At 47.4% G+C, this 27,721-nt stretch overlaps 1 protein-coding gene across 7 annotated transcripts in view; it reads right to left on the reverse strand.

Annotated features, from left to right (window-relative positions):
- meis2a (Meis homeobox 2a) overlaps positions 1-27,721 on the reverse strand; it is an 82,325-nt gene that overhangs the window by 4,746 nt on the left and 49,858 nt on the right. For 3 of the 7 annotated variants that reach the window (XM_030443709.1, XM_030443708.1, XM_030443710.1), the window contains exons 9-12: positions 20,848-20,924; positions 2,849-2,907; positions 1,094-1,204; positions 467-565 (exon numbers count right to left, since the gene is read on the reverse strand). In XM_030443709.1, the coding sequence (XP_030299569.1) occupies positions 507-565; positions 1,094-1,204; positions 2,849-2,907; positions 20,848-20,924 (306 nt within the window). In that variant the 3' untranslated portion in view covers positions 467-506. The remainder of the gene's footprint in view (positions 1-466; positions 566-1,093; positions 1,205-2,848; positions 2,908-20,847; positions 20,925-27,721) is intronic. The other 4 variants (XM_030443711.1, XM_030443712.1, XM_030443713.1 and 1 more) reach the window with 3 other exon arrangements.

Below are 27,721 nucleotides of genomic sequence, written 5' to 3' on the forward strand. Positions count from 1 at the left end.
CTTCTTTATCGCTTCACTGGAGCCTGCTTAATTTCTCCCCGTCAGCCCCCTTCCCCTGGAGATGTTATTTTTTCCCTAAATGTCCAACATTTGCATTGGCTGTCCGGGATGGGGAGAGCGATGGCGCTGTTGTGATAAATAAATTTGTGCGCCGCCATGCCAGGTTGGTTTCTTCCCCCTCCTTCTTCTGTTGTTGTTCCTGTTGTCTGGCGCCACAAGTCGGGTCCTCTCCATCCCAGGACGGTTCCTCCCCCCCTTCAATTCCCAGTTCCCAGCCCCCCCCGTCACCCCTTTAAAACACCCATGCATGCTAGCTCGTAGCTGCCGATGCTCGCTAGCTCGCTGCAGAATTACAGCCAGGGTAAGATGCTGGTGAGGTGAAAGGGAATCGTGGGAGGAAGGAAAAAAAATGTAAACCCACAACCCCACAGTGTGAGAAAAACAAGAAAAAGAGCCCAGTACTTACTTCCCCCTTTTTCTTTGCGTTTTGCTTTACAAGATGGAGGTTACATGTAGTGCCATTGCCCATCCATGCCCATATTCATCCCCATTCCACTCATAGGCCCTGGAAAGAGGAGATAAACGCCAGGAGAAGGGTCAGCAGGAGTTTGAATCACAGAAGAGGTCAGAAGAGACCCATTGGTAGAACAAAAAAAGAAAAAAAGAAAAAAGGAAGAAGTTTGGTTAGCTGAGGATGGAAGATGATGAGGGAGGGTGGCAGGGGGAGTGACGGATGTCAAGAGGTGTTTTCATGTTGCATTGCATCCAACAAGTCCCGTTTGTTATGATCAGTTGTGAGGGATTTTTGTCCCCAGATGTTTAAGATTAGGGGAAAAGAAATAAGCAAGGCAGGCAACAGACTTTAAAAGATAAAGTGTTATCGTGGTTGAGTAGCACTTGTTAGTATTAGGTTTACTGACTCGGGGACCTGCTCCGTGCTGAGGTCACTAAATCTCATGCTACAAGACAAGAGGGATCAGTGTCGATCAGCCCCCGCGATAACCGAAGGGTGAAACTGGTGTCCGGTAAGGCAGGCATTACGTTAGGGTAAGAGGGTGAATAGAATGGGGGGGGGGGGAACGGACCCACTTACCGGCTGGTCGGATCCCCATGTGTTGCTGACCGTCCAGCACGAAGCTGCCCATCGGCTGGCCCTCTGGACTGTACGCCGCTCCTTGGCTCACTGAAGGATCAAGAAGAAAACCTGATTGTAGTCAAAACGTGGACATGAAAAAAGGGAGGGGGGGAGGGGGGTGGAAGGGGGAGAAGAAGAGAAAACACACCAGACAATCAGCAATTGTCCCAGCTTCAGCCCAAACATACTGTAAGACATTGTGCTCATGTTTGTGGACCGCCTCGGCTGACGTGTGGCATGCAAACACGCATACAGTAGGTCCCCCGTGCATACATGCAAGCACACCCACACGCACACACTTGCAATCTCACTCACACACACACACACACAAACGGCCAGTGTCATTCAAAACCACACATACAGGAGATACATTGTTCTCTAAGCGAGAGAAGAAAACATGCAGTTTGACGGGATGAGAAGAATTTAAGCTGTGGCAGGCAAGTCACTCAGCTGTCATATACTCTTCATTCTAAACACGGTTTACCTGTCACGATACAGACAGCACCATCAATGTCTACCTGGTTCTATCTATTATTAGCCCTAATGAACTAATGCTCTTCGCAGACTGCACAAAACAAGTGTATTCTGGGACTATAGCGGTATTATCTTGGATAATCTGTAATTCGTAAAGATTAGTGAGGCGCTGTTAGTCACAGCGTTTTCTGTAGAGATTGTCGATCGGCGCACATTTGTTGCACGCCGACAAAGATTCCACACAAGGGCGCCGTAATTGCGGAAAAAAGAGTCGCCCACACCTCATTTTTATTCATTTGAACAACCTCCGCCCCGGTGTGTAGGGACCTTTTTTTTTTTTTTTTTTTCTTTTAAAGACGGTTGAGCTTGCTAATCAACGGAAAAAACAGCTTTTCCCTCCCTGAGACAAATTACTTGGCTTCTTTTTGGTAATGCCACAGTCAATGAAGCTTAGAGAGACTGAATCATTCCACGGGATCACACAGTGGGGTGTGTTTACTACTCAGCTTGTGCTTCTTTTTTTTTTTTTCTAATCTGATCTCAATAGATCGCAATAAATGCGTTATCAATTAAGAATATGAAGCCTTCCATTATCTGTTTTAAAGAAATGGAAAATCCCAGATCAGAGCTGAAAATGCATGAACTGATACTGGTACACTTCCGGTCTGGATGTTTCAAAATGCACTGAATGACTACTTAAGATCAAAATTCAGAACCGTGATCCTTGAGGGAATAGAATTGAAAAAAACGCAGCAGGAAAAAAGTGAGGGGAAACCCCCGCCCCCTTAATCCTAGACTGAAAAAAAAAAAAAAAATTCAAAACAAAAACAGCATTAAAAAAAAGGAGATAACTCATAAAATGCTGCCAGCGTTTCTGGCACTCCTCTTGTGTCCAATTAGTAATTCACAGAGAGAGTGCTAATATACCTCTCTCTCCACTTAGACTGGGAAATCTCCAATTAGAGTCAATCAGCAAACGGCCCGCACCACTCATAGAGAAAATAGGGAAGAGGAAGAGGGGTGAGCAGAAGGGATTTTTTTTTTTTTTTTAAGGAGGGCGGGGGGGAGATGTAGGGTGCCCCTTTTAAAAAAAAAAAAAAATCTGGGCTCCAGGCATGATATGCATGCCAGTGAAGGATTTATAGAGAGGGTGTCTTCATGCTGGGGAAAGAGAGAGAGAGAGAGAGAAGCAGCACTCAGCTGTACATCAGCTGAGATGCTCTTTTATTTTTTTTTTACCTGCTCGATTTGACTGGTCAATCATGGGCTGTACTATTCTTCTCCTGGCGTTAATGAACCTGGCAGAGAGAAGAGAAGAGGGGAAAAACAGAGAGAGGAGAAAAACAAACGTTAAATCAACCCTGCATTCACACGCGGAGAGAGATTCATCACAGGGCACCACAAAGACAAAACAGTTTTGCATGACTTAATGGCGACATTAGCCACCGAGTCCTTGAGAGAGGCGCTCACAACAAAACAGCGACAAACAAAAGGGCAATTGTGTGCTGACTTGGGAACCCAGTGAGGGATACTTTTAATGTTCCTTATGATCTATTCCCCCCTCTTTTAATAAAGCTTTTGATTACGTTTGGTTGCTGTGGGCACCGGGGAGACATTCCTCAAGTATTAAGTGCAGCTTGGGCACAGAAGAACCCTCGTCGTGGCACATCTCTCTCTTCCCCTGTCTGTCTCAGTCGCTCCGGCAGCGTACAGTATCCCGTCTGCAGCTCCTTTCCCCCAAAACAACATTACTCCCGGGGTGTTATCACCCACTGGTATTTAAAAGTAAGCTTTAAGTTAGCAAAGTGCAGGATACAAATGGTTCCTTTCATTCCACCGCCCCCCCCACCTCCCACCTCCAACCCTTCCCCTCTGTGGGACCCCCACTCTGGTTGCATTGTAGGGGGTTCTGCTCCCCTTCCAGCTGTCTAGAAATGAGGACCAGGCATGGGCCACTCCGTGCTTTCACAAGGTATTGTTATGTCAGCGAGCCCATCAATTAGGCTGTCTGAAGTTTTATCACCACCACAGCAGCGAATAAGTGCAGCTCCACAAAGCCTCCCCAGCCGGCCTTGCTCCTGTGGCTTTTGCAGCGTAGAGCCCGGAGGTCATCTGGAGGTGAATGCCAGCCATGGGCAACCTTTTTAACTTGGAATGGGACGCCTTGGGCTGTGGCGACGCAAACTGGCCACTCAGGCCGAGCGAGCCCTCCTCGTTTCTCTTTCTGTTTCAACCGCTTTTCTCTCTCCGTCCTTCTCTCATTCACTTTCACTTATGAAAAACGTAGCGTGGACTGTAGCACTACAGGTACCACCATGTGGTTGATATTAAGGAGGGGTTTCAAATCACGTCGGAGCTGTCCAGCGTGGAGTTCCAAAAAAGCAGAAGAGAGAGAAAGAGAGAGAGAGAAAAAAAGGCCCCGCCGCCCTCCTCTAACGTACAGGCCGTGGCACCATCAGCACGGCTAAAGAACTGGTCATTAGAAGGAAGGGAGAGCTGGAACCAATTTGGGCTCCTAATCCCCCATGAAGCCCTGATACCTGCCCTTACCTTCTCCAATGAACTTAAACGCCTGTAATCTGCCCGGCTCAAAGTGACATGGTTAAACGTACAAAATGCACGGTTGGGAAAAGAGAGACGCGGTGCTCATTTGCCAGGGGGCATCCAGAGTGCAGGTACACGCAGGGGTGCCTCGGGCCCCTGAGAGAAAAAAGATGAAACGCATCCATATGAGAATGAGAGAGAACGGAGTAGAAGGACGGGAGGTGGAGTGCAAGAGCGAAAGAGCTGGATTGGAAATTATATGATTGTAATGGATGATTTGTGATTTAAGGGAAGGAATGAGGCTTAACTTTTATTGACTGCAAATGTATTTTTATTTTTTTTGATAGAACAAAGGGGACAAAGCATTCTTTGACAGCTATGCTGTCAGAAATGCCTGCAGTGCTTATGAGAGGAAGACGCTTCCAGCATCAAAACCAGCTGAGCAAGTAAACAGTGAGACATTCCTGGTATAACGCTCCCTCTTTAAGCTCAACGTGCAAGGCCTGCCAGAATATATGTCCTGCTCTCTCTCTTACTAGACGCACCAAGGGGCTCAGAATCACAACCATGTGCATTCTTACCTATTCTGGGACATAACCATAAACACATAATATTAGGAATGTTCTTCCCAGGTGCTACATTTGCGCACTTGGTCTACAGCGACTGCAGAGGAAATACTCTCTGCACCGCTGTATGATCAACGTTTCAGATGTCTTTCATTTTTTCTGAAGGGTCCTTCCTCTCGTGTTCTCACAGGAAGTGTGTTACATGAAGCGCGCAGGAATTAATTGATAGTTGTCAACCACTAAATTAATCACCAACTCGTTTGAGCAATTCATTAAGTAACAAAAAGTAAAAATTCTCTGTTTTCAGCGTCTTAAATGTGAATATTTTTCAGTTGTGGATGAAACAAAGCCTTTGAGGACGTCATCTTGGGCTTTGGGTTTGTCTAAACAACGACAAAAGAAAGCAATCACTAGTTGTAGCCCAACTGTGAACACAAACACATGTATATTCAAACATTTTCCCTGAGAAGGACCTGCTTCTTGTCAACATTCCCTGTTGGCTAACCACGACCATATCACACACTCAGCCACACACACACACAAAGGCTCTGTTTTTGTACGCTAAACAAGTTGCCACAGTAACCAGGAGGCGATGCGGTGCACTAGAGGGAGTGGGGGGTGACCAACGGGCCCCTCTCGTGGCCTTAGAGCACCTTTTATCAGTCTGAGTAAAGCCAATTGAGATTATCAGACCCAGGCCTGATAACACTGTTTTCCCTCGACCCGTGAGCTGCTAATGGTGTGTGCTTAGAACAACACGACCTGGAATCCTCCGGAGATGAAGGCCGGTCAAACTGGGATGGACGGATAGATGGATGGATCTGAGGGACCCGAAAGGCCCCTGAGAGAGACACAGAGGTTGACCACAGGGACTGAGAATTCCCAACCACTCGCTAAAAACGTACGTGCGCGCTGTAAATCCACACATCGACACCGTGGACACGACCACAACCACCGCCAGTGTGTCTGAAGGCTAACCAGAACACAGGAGGCTCACAGGGGACACCAGCTAAAAAACCTCCAAGCCGAAACCCGTGTTTTATTATCTACATCTGGTGGTCTAGCTTATTATGGCCTGCCTCTGCTCAATGTTAGAGCGCAGAAACACCAACACACACATGCACACTCGGTACACAGAGTGCCTCTCAGCATGGGAACTCCATGCTGTCTTCAAACAAATAATTAAAGGCAAGGTTAGGGGGTCATGTGGAGGTCATTCCTTTGGATACAGCTCAGAATGTGTACATTACCCCAGGAGAAAGCGGGGCCGGTGGGGGCAGCGGTCCACTGCTGTTTTAATGTGGGCGACCGGTTCACTCCAGCCAATAAGCCTTGAACACATTTTCAAGTCGCATATCAAAAACTGCCCTCGCAGTGCTAAGAATGCTTTGGAGCGTGCGTGTGAATATGTATACGCACTTGTCAGTCAAATACGTGTGCATGTGCATGTCAGCGCATTCTTCCCACGCCGCTGCCAATTGGCCTTCGGTAGCACTTCCCGCTGAAAATGAGCCACACGTGTGTACAAACACATGTGTACGGACGATATGCATCTCCACTGGACGACTTGGAGCGGTGCTAAGTTTACTAGCGCGCCGTGGCTGGCGCAGGTCGCAGAGGAAAATAACAGACAGATATGAATGATGGAGCCAGCGCAGCGGGAGTCCACTTGACACAGGGTCTCCGCTAGGCTGGATCAACACGGCATCCCTGGTTACTAATATCTGCTCACACACACGGGGAGGGCGGGGTGGGGGTGGGGGGGTTCAGAGAGTGTCTGCTTAGGTGTTAAATGCCCTGGCTAGCATACAGTGTTATGCTACACCCGGTGTGTGTGCGAGTGCAGGGGGATTGAGGGTAAGGGTTGGTAGGAGACAGAAGAGGTCTAATAGGGAACTTGCGTAATCTTAAAACATACCATGTGCCTCTAAGAGTCCTTCAACAAGCCAACTGCATCATAAAAGAAAGAAAAAGGCCTTAGGAGTTGACAGATACTATGGGAGGTGACGGGAAGTTTGAAGACAAACACACAATCTTCAAAAAACACCAACACAGCAAAACCAGTCCGTCTGACTCAGTGCTTGTACTTATTCGTTTTTTTTTCTTTCTTCCTCCTCCTGCTTCCTCATCTCAATCTGTCAGAAAGGCCTTGTTTCTGGTTAACTGACTTGCAGCCACACCTGGTAACTCGCTCCTGTTGTCAGCATTCCTTCCCTGAGAAATCGTCATGCCAAACCACCCTACCCTGGAGCACGGCCAAGACAAGAGCGAGAGAGAGAGAGAGAGAGAGAGTGAGAAGAGAGGGAGGATGAGGAAGAGAGTGAAAGAGACTCGCTGCTTGGCTGGCCAATTGCCGCGGAGATCGGAGGGAACGTAGCCAATCAGGAGTAGGGTCACTCGTTTGACGAGTTTGTGATGAAAGAAAGAAACCGAGCCAGAGTGAGACGGGAGAGGGAAACAGGGAAAGACTAAACATGTCTTCTCCGAGGAATGAGCGCCAGACCGCTCCAAATGTAGCCCTGTAGAGCGCGCTCGCAGAAACGTGTGACACAGAAATCGTTGACAGTTTGTTGCCTTCATGGCTGACCTGCACATGCCCGTTTTGCCAGGGACGGGGGGGGGGGGGACGGGGGGAAAGTTTTCCGTTTGTCAGTCAAACCGCTGGGCCCCCGTACGTCTTTGCAGGAAGATTAGATGCAACACAATCTGAATTTCGAACGCGCTGAACTCGATCCGCGATCGCTGCTCGCAAACATGACCGTCCTCTGTTTCCTATTAAAGCTCATTGCTTCCATATTTCTGCTTCAGACAGAAATAAAGATTCCAAACCTCCAGCGATTGAGTCACAACTCACTGGAATCAAAGGAGGAAGGCTTTAGTTTGATCCTCTCTACCCCCTCCCCAAAAAAAGAAAGAAATAAAACATTCAGTGTCCTTTGACCAGGAAGTGCATGCAAATTAACCCCATGAGGAGGGTGTGTTTAGTATAAGCAAACACTAATTATGGTCCGGTCAGACAGTGGGGCAGTCTGGGGCTACTGAACCTCCAACACTGATCTACTGTAGTGTCAACAACACTGATTGAATCAGCTCACATGGTCCTAACAGGCCCCCTGTAACAGTTTATACATAGCTTGCCACCAGACTGAACCTCCAGTATCTGTGGATTTATCATAAACTATCACAAAGGAGCATTTCACAGGCTCCACTCCTCCAGGATGGAGATAAAGGACAAAGAGAGATATGACGAGAAGGGGTTAGCAACGAGGAAAAACCTTCCTCGAGCTTATCCTATCAGAGGCAGAGTTTCCCTTTTCCCGATCCCTTCTTCCCCTTCTTTAAGTTAAAACAGGAGTCAACAGACATAAGCCGGGCGAACATTACCTCACCCCCGTGTTTGATTTAGTGCAGATGTGAAGCGGAGCGAGGAGGGATCGTTTTTTAGGAACGTCAGAGAGGGCCCACGTTTAGGGCAGCCACTGTGTTTACATAGTTTTACCTCTGTCTCTCTCTCTCTCCCTCTCTCCCTCTCTCCCTCCCTCTCTCGTCCACAGTGCCTGCTCCGTACCCCCTCCACACTCTTTTGTCTGCCTCTCAAAGGGGGACTGTTTCACCTCTCCTCCATGGACTTTCACTGACCTGTTTTTCTTTCCCTTTTTATTACTCCACTCATTGCCCTTTTGTGGCATCACCCCCGCCACCCCCACCCCACTCCCCCCTCCCTCAGCCCTATATGAGTAACATTTGCACTGCTCCGTCAGTCTAGCTGCAGAAGTCATTCCTCTCCGAAACCCGGGGAGCACGAGTCATTAAGACTCAAGTGGAAAATCAGACAAAGAATTATATATTTGTGTTGCAAACTGACACGATTTAACGAGCAGCTAATTAAAATAAATCAATAGCACTGCGGCATGCTCGCTCTCTGTCTGTCTCTCTTTTTCCCTTGCTCTGATTTTCTGTCGGCACCAAGGAGGTGGAAGACTGCAGTGTGGAGTGCAATGCTGTTCTAGTGGTGGTTTTATCCCCGAAAACACGGCTTCAAGTGCTGCCTGTGCATTATGATGAACAAGTGGCGGGATCATGATGAATGAAGCTGCAACGACCGGTCGATGCTACGTCAATCAAACGATTCCATTCAAATTTTAAGCTTAAATGTTAAATGTTTGCTGGTTCAAGCCTCCCTTTACTGCTAGTTTACGACAGCAAATGAAGAGCCGTCGGGTTTTGGACTTGGTTGGACTGAAGGAGCAATTTGAAGACCTCACCTTGGAATCTGTAAAATTGTGGTCAGCATTTTTCTCAATTCTGAGACATATTACAGACAGGATTGACTAATCTAATGAAAAAAATCCAAGTTCCAGCCTTAATGAGATCTTACATCTTGTCTTACAGTCCAACAATTTGAATGATAGAAACATATACGGTTACAATCCCAGAAGTCGCTCTCTAAACTGCAACAGCGAGACAAACAACAAAAGAAACAAACATAGACATCTCTCTCTCTATTTACCCTCCCATCTAACACCTTCTCCCCTTCTTCCCCCTGTCCAGTGAGGGCATGTCACCCCTGGGCCTTGCAGTCCAGCAGCCTGACCCCTACATGGCGGGCTGCGCGGCGGCCCCAGCTGCTGACTGTCTGTCAAACACCTCCAGAGCAGCGTTGGGCCAGGAAGACCACGCTTGTTGCCCCTTTGATCCGGCGAGCAGCAGCTGCTGCTCCACACAGCAGCACTTTGTTCCTCTGTCTCCTCACCACACTCTGTCCTACGGCACAAAAACACTGAATCCCGTGCAGAAGTGGAGGGAGATTGGGGGGGAAAAAAAGAGAAAAATGTGGGGGTTATGGAGGGGTGGGGGTTAAAAAAAACTTGCCCGTTTTTTCCTCCACTAAAACATCAACAAGCTCTGACAACGGCAGCGGGGGTTTTTCTTGGCCCCGACACAGCTCTCAGGCATCTCCTTCTTGACGCTTCACCCTCCCTTCTCTTTTAAGAGATATGATAGTTATTGTTCAAATCAGCCAGGGTGAATGGAATGGACCGAGGCCAAGCCTGCCCCAGGCGTCAACACACCTGTATGAAAGAGGCCTTATTGTAGCAACCCAGCGTGGCTAACCTGGCCTAGCTCTACCTGTTTTCTGATGTGAGGAGGGAGGGTGGAATCATTTTTTCTTTTCTCTTTCTTTCTCTCTTTCTGTCTCCCAGACAGTCCCTTAATATTTCCCCTTATTAACCTCCCTCTTCTCAGAGGCTGGCACCTCTGCCCTGGAATGTTTATACTAACGCTGCTTTTTTTCTTTTTAATATCACCACCAGACAGGGAGATTAAGGAAAGAGTTGATCTCCCTTGTTAGCGAGGCCTCTCTCGTCTTACTTTTTTGCGCTCCCTCCCTTAAGACAACACCTTATTAACGCGCATAGGTGCACAACAAGGTATCGTCTGCGTGCCTAGAAGCCGAGGGGACCAACAGCTGTGTTTTCGTTGTCTGAAGTGCATCCGAAAAACATCCAACGTATGTCAATATTAGCCCCCCGTCAAAGGTTCCGGCACATAGCGCGTGACAGAGGTCGTCAGCGCTGGAAGGTAGCGCTCATTCCTCATAAGCCGGCGTCTCACCTTTTTGGATGGGTGAGGGCTTCCTGCTTTCATGCAGGGCCAGCAAGAAATAGAACAGAGACATGCTGGCAGGCTGGCACACACACACACAAAGAGGAGATAGGGGGGGGGGGGGGGGGGGGGGGGGTGAACAGCAAGAAAGAATAAATCCAGCGCTATCATTACCCCGGCCTACCCATCAGCCCTCCTGAGATGAGTGGGTGTGCTTACAAGATCGCCCCATTTTCTCAGTTGTGAAGACTGCCACCCCTATTACCCAGATTTCTCTTCTTTTTTCCCACAATGCCAGGACTGTTGGGCTGCTTTTGTACGTCTCTGTGGGGAGAGCAGGTATAATATCCGTTTCCATCCACTTCTCCCTGCTATCAAACAAATGTGTGACTTTTTTTTTAGCCCCTCCGTCTCCCTCCTGCACTATCTTTCCATCTCGATTTCTTTCACCCTCCCTTTGTCTCTCTCTCCATCGTCTTCTGCTCCCCTTTCATTCGCAGCCCTTTTTTCCCCTCTCTGCCTGGTAATCGAGTGAGAGATTCCGCGACTCTGTGACTCCCCCCTTATTGTCAGATATCAAACAGGGCGGCTTTGTGGATTACCAGGGGAAGCTGATAATGACATGATAGAGGCGTGATATTTCAAACAAAATTGAGTGTCAATTGCCTGGATCGTCTAGGCAACACAAGTGTCGGCGTTGCAGCAGCCAGGAAGGAAATAAGGCCAATCTATTTCCTTTGCTTCATATCAAACGACTCCTCTTCTCCCTCCTTTATACGACTATAATGGGTTGGGCTCAAAGGAAAGAAGAGGGGGCCTGACAAGAGGGGCTTCGACAGTTAACGTCCTTACATGCTTGGGCACACTTGTAAGCATGCATGTGCTGCACATGTGCATGCACACACTTGCAGAAATGAACTCTTGAATCTCAACTGTATTAGTCAGAAAAGCAGAGCCAATGGGAGGCTGTGCAGGGGAAGGTGCCCCCATTTTACCACCCCACCCCCAAACATATATAACCACGCACTTGCACTTTTTTTTTTTTTCTCCTCACACTGCTGCACTATGAACCGCGAATTTAGGGCAAAGCAGTTTGAGCAATTAAAAAGCGACACCTAAACCTCGTGGATATGCGGTCGGGATTCTCTAAGGCTGGGGTTTAGGTGCCGTTGCACTTGAAGATCCAGACTACTGGGGAGTACAGGACTCAGTGTGTGTGTCTGGAAAGGGATTCTCCCTCCCACTGGGATGTCATCATCTTCTCATCATTGTGTCTCTGGCGCGCGATCGAGTGTTTCCACCAAGCACGTTTCCATGATGTGTCTCAGTAAGTGTGTTTGTGTCTAGCACGTATTAGTGACCGCGAGAGTCATCGGTCAAATGTTGTCAGCTTGCCTCCGACTTCCCTATTGAATAATTAATCTGAGTTTCAATTGCACATAATCGCTTTGACATACATAAGCGAGAACACACAAACACACATGTGCAGGCGCGGTTCAGAAGTGGAGTTTAGGGCTAAAAAGCCCAGCAGCAGGCTGGTGATATAAATAGCTGTTGTTTGTGGAAGGGGGACTGCTGGCAGAAGCAGCACTGACACTGTGGAGGGGACCACAGGGACTCTGATGTGCCTGGTGGCCTGAAGCAAAGCCCTCTGCCTCTCAGATCAGCTCGACCACTGACTGTGCGCTGCTTTGACTGGCCTCCTTCACATGTGACAGCCCGAAACAAGCATAACAATCTCTGTGGTGCACAAAAACACATTCGATTGAGCCTAAACTGAGGAATATTGTCCTTGAATCCGAGTCTGTGAGCTGTCATGAGTGATTTTTCCTATAAAGGGTCTAATAATGACTCCATTATTTGCCATACATGTGTTCTGTTGGTTTTGTCTGTTTTTGTGTTGTTAGTTTCTTATTATTATAAACACAGATTATTAGATATTAAATGGAATATTATTTGGATTGTTACAATACATCAGACACTGTTTGCATAAACTGTTAATGTTTTTCTGTGCTTGTCTTTTAAAAATAAACTGATAATTATCAAAAAGTAATGCTCAAAATGTTTGATTCTGTGGGATTAAACATCCCTAACCAGATACATCTGCAGTAATTTCAGAAAAAAAGTGTAACTTCTTATCAAATGGCAAGGAATACCATTTTGAAGACTTGCTTTTTCTTCACCTTGTACTTGTGAGAAACCTGAACAAAGTCTCTGATACTGTATAACAAGAAGATGATAAAGCAGATATGTCTGGGGGGGGGGGGGCTACAGTACAGGCAGACGCCCGCCACCCCCCCACTAGGGGAAAACACATTGCCGCTGCCCTCCCCTCCTCGTCGCACATGCTCACAGAGTCTCCCAATTGAAACATCATCGTCGGTAATGGGAGGAATAAATATTCATAAGGCTGGGAAGACAGAAACCCTAGATTAGGGTAATATACTCCTCATTGTTCTCCCCCTTCCCCTTCTCCCTCTCCTTCTCCTGTATCTCTGCATCTTGTTATGCGTGTAATAGCGTTAGCTAATAGTGGCTAATTCTTTCAGCTACCTCTGATAACTTCATCAAAAGTGCAAGCACACGTGTGACTGTGGCTGCGAGCTGCGCCGTTTATTTCTCACCTCTCCCAAATTGCAAATCACCGGGTTTGATATCTCCAAGATTTTGGGCCGCGTTCCAATTAAGATTGGATTGTTTTTGTGGAGAGGCCCTCCCTCCCTCCTTTCTCTCCTTTCTCTCCCTCCCTCCCTTCTCTTTTCTGCTTGGCACTGACTCCACTGATATCTCATCCATAACAGGCCTGAACTAGGGCAGAGCGTGGCTTAAACAAACAAAAGCCTATATTGATTTATAGGGTCTTCCATGATGGGCTTATTGGCCTGCACCTCAAAGCCACAGAGGGCACCGGGCCATGAATCACAGCTCCACAAAAAATACACACACACACACGCACAACAGGTAACAATAATACTTTGCAGTGCTGTTAAGGATGTGATTACAACCGCCTCTCTTCTTCATATCAAAAGCACTTTGATTGTGTCTCAAAGGAAGGGGGGAGGGAGGTCAGCAGAGGTGGCACAGCGCACTTATTTACATGAAGTTACCGCATATGCCAACAGGGGGGATAGAGGGAATGCAAAGTGTGAACGAGGGAGGTGGAGAGAAACAGAGAGAAGGAGTGAGAGAACGAGCATGCCTGGACAGAGAGAAAATACCTTGTGGAAGTTCACGGAGTTTAAAGAGCTCAGCCAAAGAAGGAGCTCCTGTCCTCTCCGGCTCCAACACACACACACCCACACACCCTCAAGGCCATTCTGTTACACCTGGTCACCTTTATCCTTTTTAGTCCCCCCCCCATGCCCTCACCCCTCATTCCATACACCGTCCACCTAAACACAACATTCAGCCGCCCACGAAACACACATCAGCACCGAGATACGCTTAGCAGCAGCACCCCGTGGCTAACACGCAGCCTCCTCCTGGCTATCTCCCTCAGCAGATAAAACTAATTATTCCAAATCTACTCTGTCAGGTTGTCTGATCCTCTGGGGCCTCGGTTTAAATCTCCCTCTGTGTGTCTCGCTGCCGCTCCCTCTCTCTGGTCATAAGCCACAACAAGACCAAGACCAGCCTGCCAGCTGACCTCCAGAGTGAGAAAACATAAACAGAGCGACTGGCCGTAAAGACACATATAGCCCCCAAAGCAGCTGAAGAAAAAAAACACACCAGACTGAGCTGGAGTGTGATTTTTCTCTAAATGCACGACTGCGATGCCAATCAAATCTACTACAAAAAAAAAAGCAGCGATCAAGCCCTGGCACTCCGAACAACTTTGAAAAATCACAAAAAATGCATGACATCATCGAGCATACAATCCAGAGGACTTATGCACCTATTCAGACGCCTAGTCCCTCTGTTGGCACTTGCCGTTGGCACCCGTGTTAGGCTTTGGAGCTAAATAACAGGCCAACATCCCGGGCTTTCCAGCTGCACGCCCTGAAAGCCCATGGAGAAAACCATTCGTCCCAATGAGCTCTAAAGGCAAATGGAAGCTCATAAACAGAGACTTGACTGTATAGACTTTGCATTTTATCTTTCAGCAGTTTCCCCTTTTATGAGCCGGGAGACCCTTATAACAGGGGGAGGAAGGGAGGGATGAGCGCGATGGGAGGATGGTGGGGAGAGGATGACGGTGAGGATGTTAAAGGAGGAAGATGATGGCGGAAAAGAGCGGAAGAATAAGAATGAGGTACAGGTTTTTTTTCGCCGAGGATGAGACGGAGAGAGGAGAAGGACCGGGGTCACAAATCTTGCTGCTATTCTAGTACGTGACATCTCCGCTCGTTTGCGGCTGCTCATTAACAAACAATACTGCTGTGAAATTGGTTTAATGACAAAGTAATAAAATTGCTATTCTGCTCACAGATGGCCTCAGGCACAGGGAGATTCTGGCAGGCTTACTGTGGCTGCCCGTGTGCATTAAGCTGCTTGTTCATGAAAAACAGCATCCTACACTTTCGTTTCTCACTATCACCAACCTCCTTTTTTGTCTTTTTAAGTTCTTTCTCTTCCCCGCAAATGAAATAAATTAACCTACTTTCCTCCCTTGTATTCTCCTTGAATTCTCCCTCTCCCACACTCTCACCCTCCTGCTCTCCCCTCTCTCTCTCTTTCGTGCATTGTCTATCTCTCTCCGGTTCTCACCCCTAGTACAGAAATTACCATCTTAAAATAAAGAAATAAAAAAAAAAAAAAGGAGGAGGCTCGCCCACGCAAAGGCAGCTCGACTTCATTTCAAACGCGGAGCCCTTGTTATTAAACGACCCACCAATAAAACCAAGCCGTTGAGGAATAAAAGAGCCAAAAGGAGCAGAGAAGTACAAAGACCTCCCTCCTCCCATCTCTCTCCATCTCTCTCTAATGCCTTCTCTGTAATGCCTCTTTCAGCTCTTTGCCTCTCTATCTTTGCCTCGTCTGGCTTCGTTTTCTCCTTTGCATGCCGTCTTTGCTGAGAGAATTCCACCAGCCTTGGAGAGTCTCGAGCTTGTAATGGGGGAAAACAAGTAAAAAAAAAAAAAAAAAAAACGTTCATTTTTGTGCATGATCGCCCGACATTGCCAATCTTATTAAAGCACCACCTGTTTTTCATAACTCCAGACTCACACAGAGGTGGGCACTGGGCTGCTCCGCGGCCACGGTGGGTGTCCATGCCATGCTATGACCCAATGTGCCCCCAGTGCCTGATAAACCGGGAGTGGGCCCTGTTAATCACGCCAAGCGCTTCGACAGCGGCATGTGCTCATGTAGTCACACATAAACACGGTGGCGTACATTAGCATCAGCTATTCGAGACTCCCATGGCTTACCCCGTGAGTACAGCGTGTGTCTAGATTGCGCCGCGGAAAAAGATATTTTGGAGCGGGAACAACCGCGGCCGAAATGAATAAAAACAAAATGAAACCTGCTTACAACAGGGAGTCTTGTTCTGTTTTACTCTGCCAATAATGAAAATATGTTTTTTTTTTTCCAAAATGTGTTTCTCCCTCCAAAGCAGATAAAATGGGATTATTATTACGGCATCAAGAAAGCAGCCAGATCAAATGAACTTAGTGGGTAGGGGGTGTTGGTAGGGGGGCTGGCACTTGGGATCTGACAACAGAGTCAATTCTGCTAATTAACTGCCAATTAGCGGTCCCTAAATGAGAGGGATCATGATGCCTGTGTTGGCAGCGCCTCTCTCAGTCAGACTCGCATAAACACTCATACCAGCACGAGAGGGACACACACACACGCACACACACACACACAAACAGACACGCGGCCGCAACCCTCTCCACACTCCAGCTGTATATTTAGAAAGCCAGGGGCATAAGATGGCCACTGCCGGGAGTCCCTGGTTGCAGCCAAAAAAAGGCCTGACATTTCCATCTGGGTCAAAGTTAGATAGATAACCAGCAACTTCAGTCAACTAGCCCACCAGTGTGGTAGGAATGAGGAGACAGAAAGCCAAAGAGTGGGCTGCAATATACGGAGAGGAGCGGCGAGAGGGGAAAAAGGACCTCAAAAGCCTCTGTGCGAGACTTAAATACTTATAAAGATTGTGGAAAAAAACAGGCGGCTGGGCTAGTTTCATAGCTTTATGTTACATTTGGAAAATATTAGTTATTATTTTGCATTTCATAATGGGCTCTCCCGCCAAACCAGAGGATCATAAAAATTCATAAAAAAATCATAAAAGCCAGTGTTCCTAAGTGTCTCATTGGACTGGGGAAGGGGAAGAGGGGGGGTTGGAAAATGCTCCGCTAAGTGGAGGAACAAATTTGGCTTCGGCTCTTCTCTTTTTCTTGTTCTCAGATACTACAAATGAATGTGCCTGACCGGTAATAACAGTTTGCATGTGAACCTGCTGCACAGCTTCTATGTGGTAGACTCTGAGAAGTCTGGAGGGGAACCATGGCGGGTTTTGGGGGGAGGGGAGGGGGTAGGAGGCTGAGAAGGAGAGAGAGGAAAATGAAGATCTGAGTGGAAATGAGGGACATGCTGTGAAGGGAGCTACAGAGGAGCTAGGTTAGAGGTACCTAAACTAAGTTAATCTGCATGCTGTGCTAGCGCAAGACGCAATCTGGGATTCTACGTAGGTAGGCAAAAAGTTGCGAGGCGTTTGACTTTTGAAAAGTGCCGTAGTATCCTTTCGACCTCTCCTTTTTGTATTTATTCCACCTGCACACCTTTCTTACACATCCATTTACTCAACAGCGTTTTGGTAGTCTAGTCTTATAAGCTTATCGAAACAGTGAAATTACATATCTAAATCTCAATGTAAACATGCCGAGTGATATTCTATGGTGGAGTTTGTCCTCCCATGATTCTCAAGGAAAAACAATCAGAGAGATTGAGCCCATTTCATCTCCTCAGCGGGCACAGGCTGCTTGGCGCCGTCGTCTGGTGGATATCCTTCCCTTATCATGTGACCTGTGCTCCGACAGGGGGCAAAGGTTGGCTGCGATCCGCCCCTGTGTCTTAATAACTCACTCATTGTATTCCTTTCTGCCGCTAATTAGAGCCTCTCCCCTGTGTGTGTGTGTGTGTGTGTTTGTGTGTGTGCCTATGCATGTATTCCCCCCTGGGCTGCAGAGAGGAGGCAGAGATGTAAAAATAGAGTGTGGCTCGGTGCCCTCTTTATTGTTATTAGTGCTCCAGTGGCACAGCAGTCAGTCATCATAGATGCCAAGAACTGACATATTCGCTCTCTGACTGGCTCTGCCTCTCTCCTCTCTCTCCCTCTGCCGTGGAAATGACCAACCGGCTGCCTGTGAGATGAGGGAATAATGAGGGGACGATTTCCTTCCTTTTTTTAGATGCTGTTTCTCTCAGTCATCTGTCATCGGCGTCATCTCTCGGGCCCATGTAATAATCCCGCGCGCAGTGTGTGTCGTGTGTGTGTGTGCGTGCATGCGTTGCCGCAGTGGTAAATGACGGCAGGATAGTCGGTGTGTGTGTGTGCGTGTTTATGGCAGTGAGTGAGAGCACATCGTGCTGGGTCTGACGCTGAGACATGAAAGGATTCGGTCAGGCCCCATTTAGCCCAGACTGATAGCAGGACACCAGGAGCTGCTGAGGCAGGCAAATACGCCGCTAGATACTGTAAACTGTAAACGCTTCTGCAGCGCGTAGACACCTGAGTCTGCCATTTCACCTACTTCATTATCCCAGAATGCCGCATGTGACACGGCCCTCACCTTTTTCCCCCGCAATCTTAAACAAATGCAATTACATGTCAGACCACTCCCCGATTCCGCTAGCATGACGCCAGTTGTCTCAAACGCAAGCAGAGCAAACACGCTACCTAATGGTCAACTAATGGTGTCCTGACACTGTACACACTGAGAGCGGGTAGTTGACCATTAGTAATAATGTGCATACCGTGCGCGTACACACACTTTGTGCACAGAGGAAACTATTAGCTGGATAATCAAGTCCTCCTCCTCATCTGCGCGGAGAGATTGTGGACTTTAACCTTTCCCTTTGTTCCTTATTAACATCACACGGCTAATGGGGTGTGGGCTACAAACAGGTGAGGCTGCCGGCTAATGATACAGACCTCGATACAGAACCAGCTGGAGTGTCTCCCGAGGTGCAGACACAAAAAGGTTTACAGTTGGAAGTGGGTCCACTATGGGTTTACAGGTGAGCCGCAGGTAAAGGGAGGTGTCGGTTGGAGGGTATGCTTTGGGGAGATTTGGTGGGGCAAGTTGGGAGAGAGCGAGATGCACTGTCTATTGACTATCACACAGAGCACCCTTGTGCCCTCGCTGGGCTGCGATTGTGCCGGCGGACAAAGCCCTGATTCAGCACATCCTTTCCCCGAGGGAGAGCTCTGGAAACCGAAGACGGAGGCCATCCCCTCCCTTTCCTCCCCCACCCCTCTCTCATCCTCTGCTCCTGTCTCTCCCTCCCTCTGTCTCTATCTCCCTCTCCCTCGCTTTGGCCAGTAACATGGCAGCGGCCACGCATCAAAGGGAGCTGCAGAACAATGCAAGGGGCCAGCCAGGAATTTGAAGAGCTTTTTTTTTTTTTTTTTTTTTAAACAGGAATTTCATATGGTGGACTTCTGTCATATCCTGGGTGGACCGTGTCAGCATTAGTAGACAAGAAAAATCAACTCGAATTTACTGTCCTGCCTGGTTAACCACCACGAGGGCAAGGAAAACTTCTGCATCCTCTCTCGTTCTCATCCCTCCCCTCCAATAATGCGTCAACATCCGCCGGGCGAGTTTCACAACACCCAGAATGTACCAGAGATAGAACCAGTCTAAGCCTCTCTAATGACTTTATTTGTGAAAATTGATTCCTGGTGTGTTTTTGTTAACACACGGCGGCTGTAACGTTAACACACAGCTCCATGACCACCTATGTGTATGTGTGCGTGCAGAGAAAATAAGGTTCGTGAGGATGTTACCAGCACGAGATTCTTTCAGCCCTCTTTATAAATGGATCTGAGGCATTTCAGCGCCAGGCTTGGATTTCATGGCCTCTGAGAAGGCAGCAGCTCTTCCTATATCTATCTCTGTCTCTGTCTATTTCTCTCGCTCTCCCTCCTCGCAGGTTTGCAGACTATTTCTGCATTAATCACCATGACACAGGCAAGGCAACTCAATTTTCTGCTCCTGTAGGTAAGGTGCGTGGCGTCCCGAAACGGTGGCACGAGGCATGAAACAGGCAAGCGGGGGCTAATCTTTGGTTACTGGTGTAATTGAAATGCTATCCACACTGTAGGGTGCATTAAAGTCTGATAACAGCGGTTCCTGTGGCCAATTTAAGTAGCTTGACTTCCTTTGGCTGGAAGGGAATAAAGAAAAGGGTGAGAGAGAGTGAGAAAGACAGAAAGAGAGTGAGAGAGCGAGAGAGAGAGAAAGAGAGAGAGAGTATGTCAGGACGGAGGGGGGAGGGCGAGGGCGAGGGAGGGGGCTGATAGATAAGGCCGACAAACCAGGCTAATTCTCCAGGCATGTTTCTCATTGTGATCCAGAAAAAATGAGGAAAAAAATGTATCACAGAACCAAAAAATCAATTGACCCTCGGGTGGCTTGTCGGGCTGCGAGCCTGATAAACCTAAAAGCTTCGTTAATGTCGGCCTGCCTGTACCCAACAGATAGAGCACTTTGTAAATGAACCCGCTTTGATAAATATATTAAGAAAAGCTGTGAATAAAAGGCACAGACTTGTCATTTGTAAATAGAACCCCCGCTACATGGAATTAGAATGATAAAATGGGGTTCCATATAATTAAGTTTGTGTAAGACCTGAAATCCGTGCAAATACCTTGCCGGAAATTTGAAAGGAAGCTGTCAGTTCAATTAATCTGAACATCACCCTGAGAATGTACTGAACAAAATTAAGCTGCAGATAAAACCTGGGCTAGTATTTTGATAAGTAATTCCTGTATCATTTCTTTGCTTCTGTGATCATTTTATTTAATCCACCACCCCCAGTTATGTGCTAAGCCATCTACAAAGGCCCTGCTGGCCAGGCCACCAAAACCTTAATCCACCATATAGCTTGTGTGAAAAAAAAAAAAAAAAAACGAGGAGGGGGTGGAAGGCAGTTTTGCCTTTTGTGGGGGCACCAGTGCCGGTGCTAGGTATGGTTTTTTGGATGAAGGGGTGGGGTGGGTACGGGGGGTAGCTTATGATCTCTGCCTTTCACCCTTAAATATATCCAACTGAATACATATCAAACCACAAAGACCACTGACTTAGCCGCAGAACACTTTGCACCGATAACACCGGAACATCCCGGTAGCTTACATGTAATAATGTTACAAAGGTTGTCAGCGTGTGTATGTGTGTGTGTGTGTGTCTGCGCGCGCTTCCCCTGCGTGTCTATGTGCGACGTGGAAGGGGCTGCACATAAACGGTTTTCACACTTCGCCGGGGAGAGGGGAGGCGAAGGCTTTTGAGAATGAAAAGCAGAGCGATGCTGGTGGTGGAGATAGGGCACGCGGAAATCTTGACTCACCAGTTGTTTACTTGTAAGATGGTGAGGCCTGTGTCTTGGGCTAGCTGCTTCTTCTGCTCTTCAGACGGGTATGGGTGCTGCGGGAGAGAGAGAAAACACACACACATGAGCTCTTTTGACATACAGATTAACATAAATATTCACACGTGTACAGTGAGGATGCCGGCGGAGGATAAACAACACGCTCAGAGTCAGGTCGCTTCTGACTGTATGCATTCAATATGTACCCTTGTTTGTTGTATTGTGTAACCTAAGACTGCACCTTGTCGTGACCTCCAACCAACCCTACCCCTCCCCACTCCGTTGCACAGTATAGACATTCAGAGCATACACGTGTCCACCCACCCACACTCACACACACACACACACACACAGATACACAAGTCAGTCCTAAACCTGTCAGAGCTGGCCGAACAAGTTTGTCAAAACTGTCAACCGTGATAACCCCCTTCTCTATCCACACCACGCCCACACACCAGCTACATATAGTGTTCGCACCAAACATATGCACCACATACAGAAAAAAAAACACACTTAGGAGCACACACATGCACTGTGGCCCAGTGCAGATACTGCAGCGTCTGAGAATCCCTTCATAATAGCAGGAAACAAAATGAGTGGGTGCAGATTTGCAGCGAATACATTTATCTTTCCTTGAATGTCTGACATGTATCCTGGTGGTGGCTCTTTTCAGAGAGAGCGGCTGAATGCGGACTAACGCTGAAAGAACAAAAACTGCTGTGAAATCTCCCACCGCAGCCTTCGCCAAGATTTTTTACCTGAAAATGTAATTCTGCGACCAGGGCTGCAATGATACTATTTGTGTCAGGTCCAATCTAGAGAACATGGGCTGATATAAATGGCAGACCTTGGGCTGCCGTGCTCCCCCTGGGCCTGCTATGAAGCATGACAAAACAACAGTGATCGCTGGTGACAGATGTCTTTAAGGGCCAGATTAGGAGTCGGGGCGCACGCAAACGAAACAAATGAGACACTATGTGTTTCATTCAGCCAATGCAGACGGAGAGCACGCGTGCACACGTCCGCGCGCACACAAGCATGTGCAAAAAGAAAAACGCACACAGACACAAGCAAATATCCAGAGACGTGACACCTGAAAAATGACAAGGAGTGACACTTAAATCCTCCTCTATTTTCGGGCAGGGTTTTAAGCCCCATTAACGCACATCCTTCCCCCCTCGAGGAAAATCACCTTTAGCCTCATGACTTTTTTGTTTTTTCAGCTCGTTCCCTCCGCCACACTCATCGGCAAAGGCAAATTTCATAATATCTGCTGGCCCGTGTTAATTGAATTCAGTTTTAACATGAAATGATAACAGTTGCGCGAGAACTATTTTTCTCATTTACTGCCGAAATAATTGATGTAAGTGAGGTCTCATATCAGCGGAGAGGAGGATTTCTCCGTTCTGCTAGTACTGCCTTGTCTAAATGTGGTCTGTTTTAATTAAAGGAGGGATGGAAAAAAATGGTTGGAGGAATGTGCTCAATTAATAACAAACAAGGCTGAGATTGGACAAATAATGAGTCCCGGCTGCGGAGAGGGATTAATCTGATTTGTACTTGTGTACGTAGTTCCTTTTAATATGCTAAAATCATTAACAAAGGAAAGATGATAATGCTTGCATAGAAATACATTTTTTGATTGCCAGGTGCTGACATTTCCTTGGCTGGGGAAGACAGAGCAATTCCACTTGGTTTCTGTGTGTGTATGTGTGTGTGTGTGCAGGCCACACAGTATGTATGCGTGCACAACGTCCAAAGAGCAGATATACATATCTATATCTGTGTGTGTGTGTGTGTGTGTGTGTGTTTGTGTGTGTTCCTTCTGTACAACAACATGTAATAAGAGCACTGCCTCTCTTTCCCTCCCCCCTTACACTTCTGGGCTTTCTCTGCGTTTTCACATTAGCGATGACCTCGGTCACCATCAAAACACGCCTGCAAATACAACACAACACACACTCCCCTCCCACTCTTCTGTATGCACGCACACTACACAAACATACACACACTCCATGTGCGGACGCATACAGAAATTGAGATGGCGCTAAAGATGATGTGGTATGGAGGTGTTGGGAGAAGAGCAGCCTAAATTGGAAATGGGAGTGGGTCATCTACATTGTATTAAGGCTTCCTCAGCCTCTCAGGCCCAGACCCGGTCATCAATCGCCTACTGTCAGCCAGAGCGCGCTTTAGCTCGGTGATAAATACGCCGGCCAGCGGCGTAGCTCGTCCAGCAGCCACCGCGTAATGAATGGTTTGAACAAACAAGAAAGATGTCTCATCAAGGAGAGTGGGGACGTTAAAGCCCCCCTCGCACACAAAAACCCCTGAGTAAGGAGATTTACTCTGACCACATAGACACGACACTAAAAAAAAAATCCTATTTCGTCCGTGCTCATTCCCCGACTCCTTGACTAGATCACCTCCCCCTGCAACCCCAAGACACTTGCTCGTGCACTTGCACAAGCACACACCGAAGAACATTTCGAAATACATACACAATATGCCCATACGACCTTTCCTCATCCTCCCTTCATCTGTCCTCAACTCTCTCTCTCTCCGCCTTTCTTGCTGCCCCCACTTCCCCGACACACACACGTACTTTTTTATGGCTGCGACTGCAGGCCACCCACACTTTACGCCGTGGCAGCTTTGCTTAAAGCATGGTGCTCTGAAATCTCAGCTACAGAAAATCGTGTGTGGTGGCAATGGTGACACACACACATATGGACATGAGAAGCAAGCCGGCCACGGTGGGCCTAGTGGTTACAAGGCTGCAGCAGCCGTGAAATTGGAGAACGGCTGTTTAGACCTCTGAGTAACCTCTTAATTTTAATTGCCTTTGTAAAAAAATATGTTAGTAAATCACCCAATGAGGGCGAAAAAAAATAATCTGATATTAAAAAGAGTGAACGTGAGGAGAATCTGCGATTGATTAACCAAACAGTCAGAGTGCTGAATCTGGTCTAATGTGTTTCTTCCTGGAGATGTCCTTCTCTTGCCTCAGGAGGCTGCATGACATGGTTATTTAATGGATGAAACACAAACACACAGCGAGATCAAAGATGGTATTGATAATCTCCCCACTAGCTTTGGATTCGCTCAATATGTTCAATTACAAACACCAAGGCCAATATCCTTAAAAGAGGATTGACCGCAAAATGTAAAACAGCCCCGTCTATAAATAAGCCAGAAAATGAGCAGCTTCAATTTGTTTGTCAGGGCAGTGCCGGTCCACGATCGAAGCGGCTCCGTTAATTATGCTTAAGCTCGTTAATGTGCACGAGCGTGCACTATCCTGAGGCTCACCAAAATGTGACCCGAAAACATCAACGTAAACACATGAACACCAACGTAGGTGCAGGTGGATCACACTCCGCCAGTCATTGAGAATCAAGCTGTGTGTGCTTGTGCGTGTGTGATCGACTGCTGGCTAAATTACAGGGTGTGATGTGCTCTGTGCTCTCTGATAGTGCTGTATGTAATGGCCCCTGTGGTTGCAGAACATTACAAGCCGAGGTAGCTCCATCATCCGCTGTGTTCGGTCCTCAAACCCCCCCCCTGAGCCCAGCTTGGCGTTTCCACCGTATACAATAACCACATCTACCGCTGGACCACCACACCTTTCAGCCCACGCCGCCTCCTATCTACTCCTTCAACATCCCGCTCGCCCCTCGCTATATATCACATTCATACTCTCCTGACACCCATTTGCTGCCGTCGTCAAATCCCACAGCCCGATCATTATCCCCGGCCGCTCCGTTCAACCCCCACCCCGCTTTTTTTTCCCGCTCTGCTCCTTCCCCTTCCTCCACCCCCCCCCGTCAGAACCTGCAGCGCCTTCGCCTGAGAAAGCTGGTGGACCCCATTGATGAATGACATCATCAGCGTGTGACATGAGTTATAGAGTGAGGTCACGAGGTTGCAGTGGCTTGCAAACCTATTCCATGCTAATGATTTCCAGGAAATCAAAGGCCATTGGCTGTTTACCCCAGTGCCATGGCAACACAAAGGAGTTGCTGATGATGATTGGTGTGCTCCAGCCCCCAGCTACTTGGATAGGTTTATTTGATAATCCCCACATATATTTTTTTAATTCTGTAAAACTGGAGTAAATAAAAAACTGCCGAATGCTAAAACAGACATAAATCTATATAATAACTTTTTCATGATAACGCTTTTGTGTGTCTGTGCTTTTGATGGGCTTTATAGTGAGTTTGTGTCTTAGTTTTACAGCGATATTGCATCCCGCTGCTTCCTTTCATATATGCCTTCTTTGCATTGATTGGAATCTTATTTGTTTTTAATCAAAGTGACTGGAGGACGATGATAATATTCACTGTCAGAAATAAGCGCAATCAAATATAGGGATGACATTTTAATATGGATTCATGCATTGAGTTCGGGCGAGATTGGCACATTTTAAATATCAAGTTGCCGTCGCTAATAACGTTTGCAATCGGCTCCTTTTGACAAATGACAATGAGATTGAATGCATATCGGCATTACTGGGAGATCAAACAGATATGACAAATAAATCCAGTTGGAGTTTTTGAATCCGTCACGAGTGTTTACTCCGCACAGAGCAATATCTGCCTTTTTTTTTTTTTTAGCGGCAGTTTTCTGACAGACTTTGTGGCTCAGATTGAAGGATATAGTTAATTGCTTCTTTCTGTAAACATCAAATAGATTGACAATTAGAAAAAAAACAAAAAAACAGAACACCGTCATATTTCTGTGACAGCGAAAAGAAATCGATCGGTAAAAACTACAAAGAATTATTTGTGGCAAATTAAAATAATGATGAGTTTGAAAGATCAATTTGATTTATATCATCAATCATGAATTAATGTCTGGCTTATTCTCAAAGCCCAAACTAAGGTTTGCAAATGGAGTAAAACTGCCTGAGCTGAAGTTTCTTTTGAACAGTTTGCGTAAACCAAAGTTGCATTAAAACCATGTCCATTTTTCTTATCTCTGTGCTCAACTTCTCTATCTCCACTGCTCACTCTTTCCCTCCCTCCCGCTCACTCCCTCTTCTTTGTGTGTTTTGGGGCGGTTGGATGTGGGAGGGAGTTTTGGGTGTTTGTTTTATTTTACTGGGAACTACACCGCTTCCTGACAACAGTCTGAAAACAGGCAAGAATGCCACATGACTCAATGATCCAACCCTGCTGCTCTTCCTTTCTCTCTCTCTGCACACACACACACACACACACACACACACACACACACACACACGGTTACAGCCCACTTATAAACAGAACTCACATGATGCCAACCTACAAACCGCACGCACTGCATGCCAACCTCTGATAACAGCAAATGAAAGTACATCCGTATCTACACCTCACACGATCTGCATTCAGAACATACCACTACACTTCTGTCTCTCACACCAGACTCCAGAGCTTCCACAATAAGTGTAAGGGCTCTCAGCGGACTGCCCTCTGACAGTAAAACGGTGATGATTGCAAATACAAGGCGCACTGGCGAGGCCCGCGGCATCTATTATAGAGCAAAAGGGCCCCCAGTCTGTCTGTCTGCCTCTCTGACTGGCTGGCTGGCTGGTTGGTTGGCAGTGCATCAGTACTACTACTGCTGTTGCTGCCATGGCCCGCCACAACAATCGCTGGCTGGGCTCCTGAAGCCAGCTCCTGGCCCTCAGCCAGCAGCCTGTTTGCTCTACACCATTAATTTATGTTCACTGGAGATGGTGCAAGGTTGTAGAGAAGCTCTACGGCATAACTGCGCCGCTCGCCTGCCAAGCTACAGTAACAGCGAGAGCGGGTGAGAGGGGAGTCGGGAAAGAGGAGCGAGGAATGAATGGAGGAGAGAGGGTGAGGAAGGAGCCCTGGAGGATATGCAAGATATAGGCATCTGATTGTACCAAAGCTCCATGAGGCTAAATAGCAATCACTCCCACACAATCCCAATGCACCTCCAGACTTAACGGATCGAGCGGAGAAAAGAGAGAGCTGTTTTTCTAAACGCTATCATGCATAATGATAATAAGGTATCACTTTTATCCAATAAGGAAAATAAAAACTGGGGGGGGGGGAGAAAAAATAAAAACGTATTTATTCTCCGCGCAGAAATCCACAAAATACTCCCGAACAGGGATCAACTGAGCTCATCCCATAGATCTATTGGAGTTTGCCAACAGTTATATACACAAACTGTGTGTGTGCTGTGGACCTGATCTCGTTTGTGGCCTGCAGCTATAGAGATGCGCCTATTTAATCGTCAGATCGAGTTCATGGCTTCTTTTTCCACCACACGGCTGCCCCTCCGCTTTCAAGGGAAGGAATACGATCCCTCCATCTTTACAGTGGGGGCCTAGTCTCCTCTAGGTCTCTCCCTCTCTCTCTCTTTCTCTCTCACTGTCGATCGCTCCTTCTCCTGCCGTACTCCATAGGCCCCAGCAGCTATCCCTTTCCTCGCTACATGCTAACCCGCCTGGCCTCGTCTTGTATCCTCTTCACTCCACCTCTCCTCCTCTCCTCTCCTCTCCTCTCATCTCATCTCGTCTCGTCCCCCCTCTTTCAAAGTTTCCGCTCGAGCTTTAAGCCAGGTCCTAGAGGGCAGGAATTTGGCCTGGTTTTTCAGACCAGTCTGTTGGCTTTGTTGTGGTAACTGCCTGCTCAGGGGCACCCGGGCTCTGTTCTGCTCCGCTCTCCAGCTCGCCTGATGTCAACACACAGCCACGCTCGCTACTCGCTTTCAAGAATCTTTAAAACATCTCGTTGCAGCGGCTGCAGCTGAGCCAAAGCGTCATCCTCTTACATTTTTTTTTTAATTCTGTAAAAAGTGAATCTCCCCGTCTCTTCTGTACAATTTTGCTTGTCGG

Source organism: Sparus aurata, chromosome 16 (assembly GCF_900880675.1).
Source record: "Sparus aurata chromosome 16, fSpaAur1.1, whole genome shotgun sequence".
In the NCBI taxonomy this organism is placed as follows: Eukaryota; Metazoa; Chordata; class Actinopteri; order Spariformes; family Sparidae; genus Sparus; species Sparus aurata.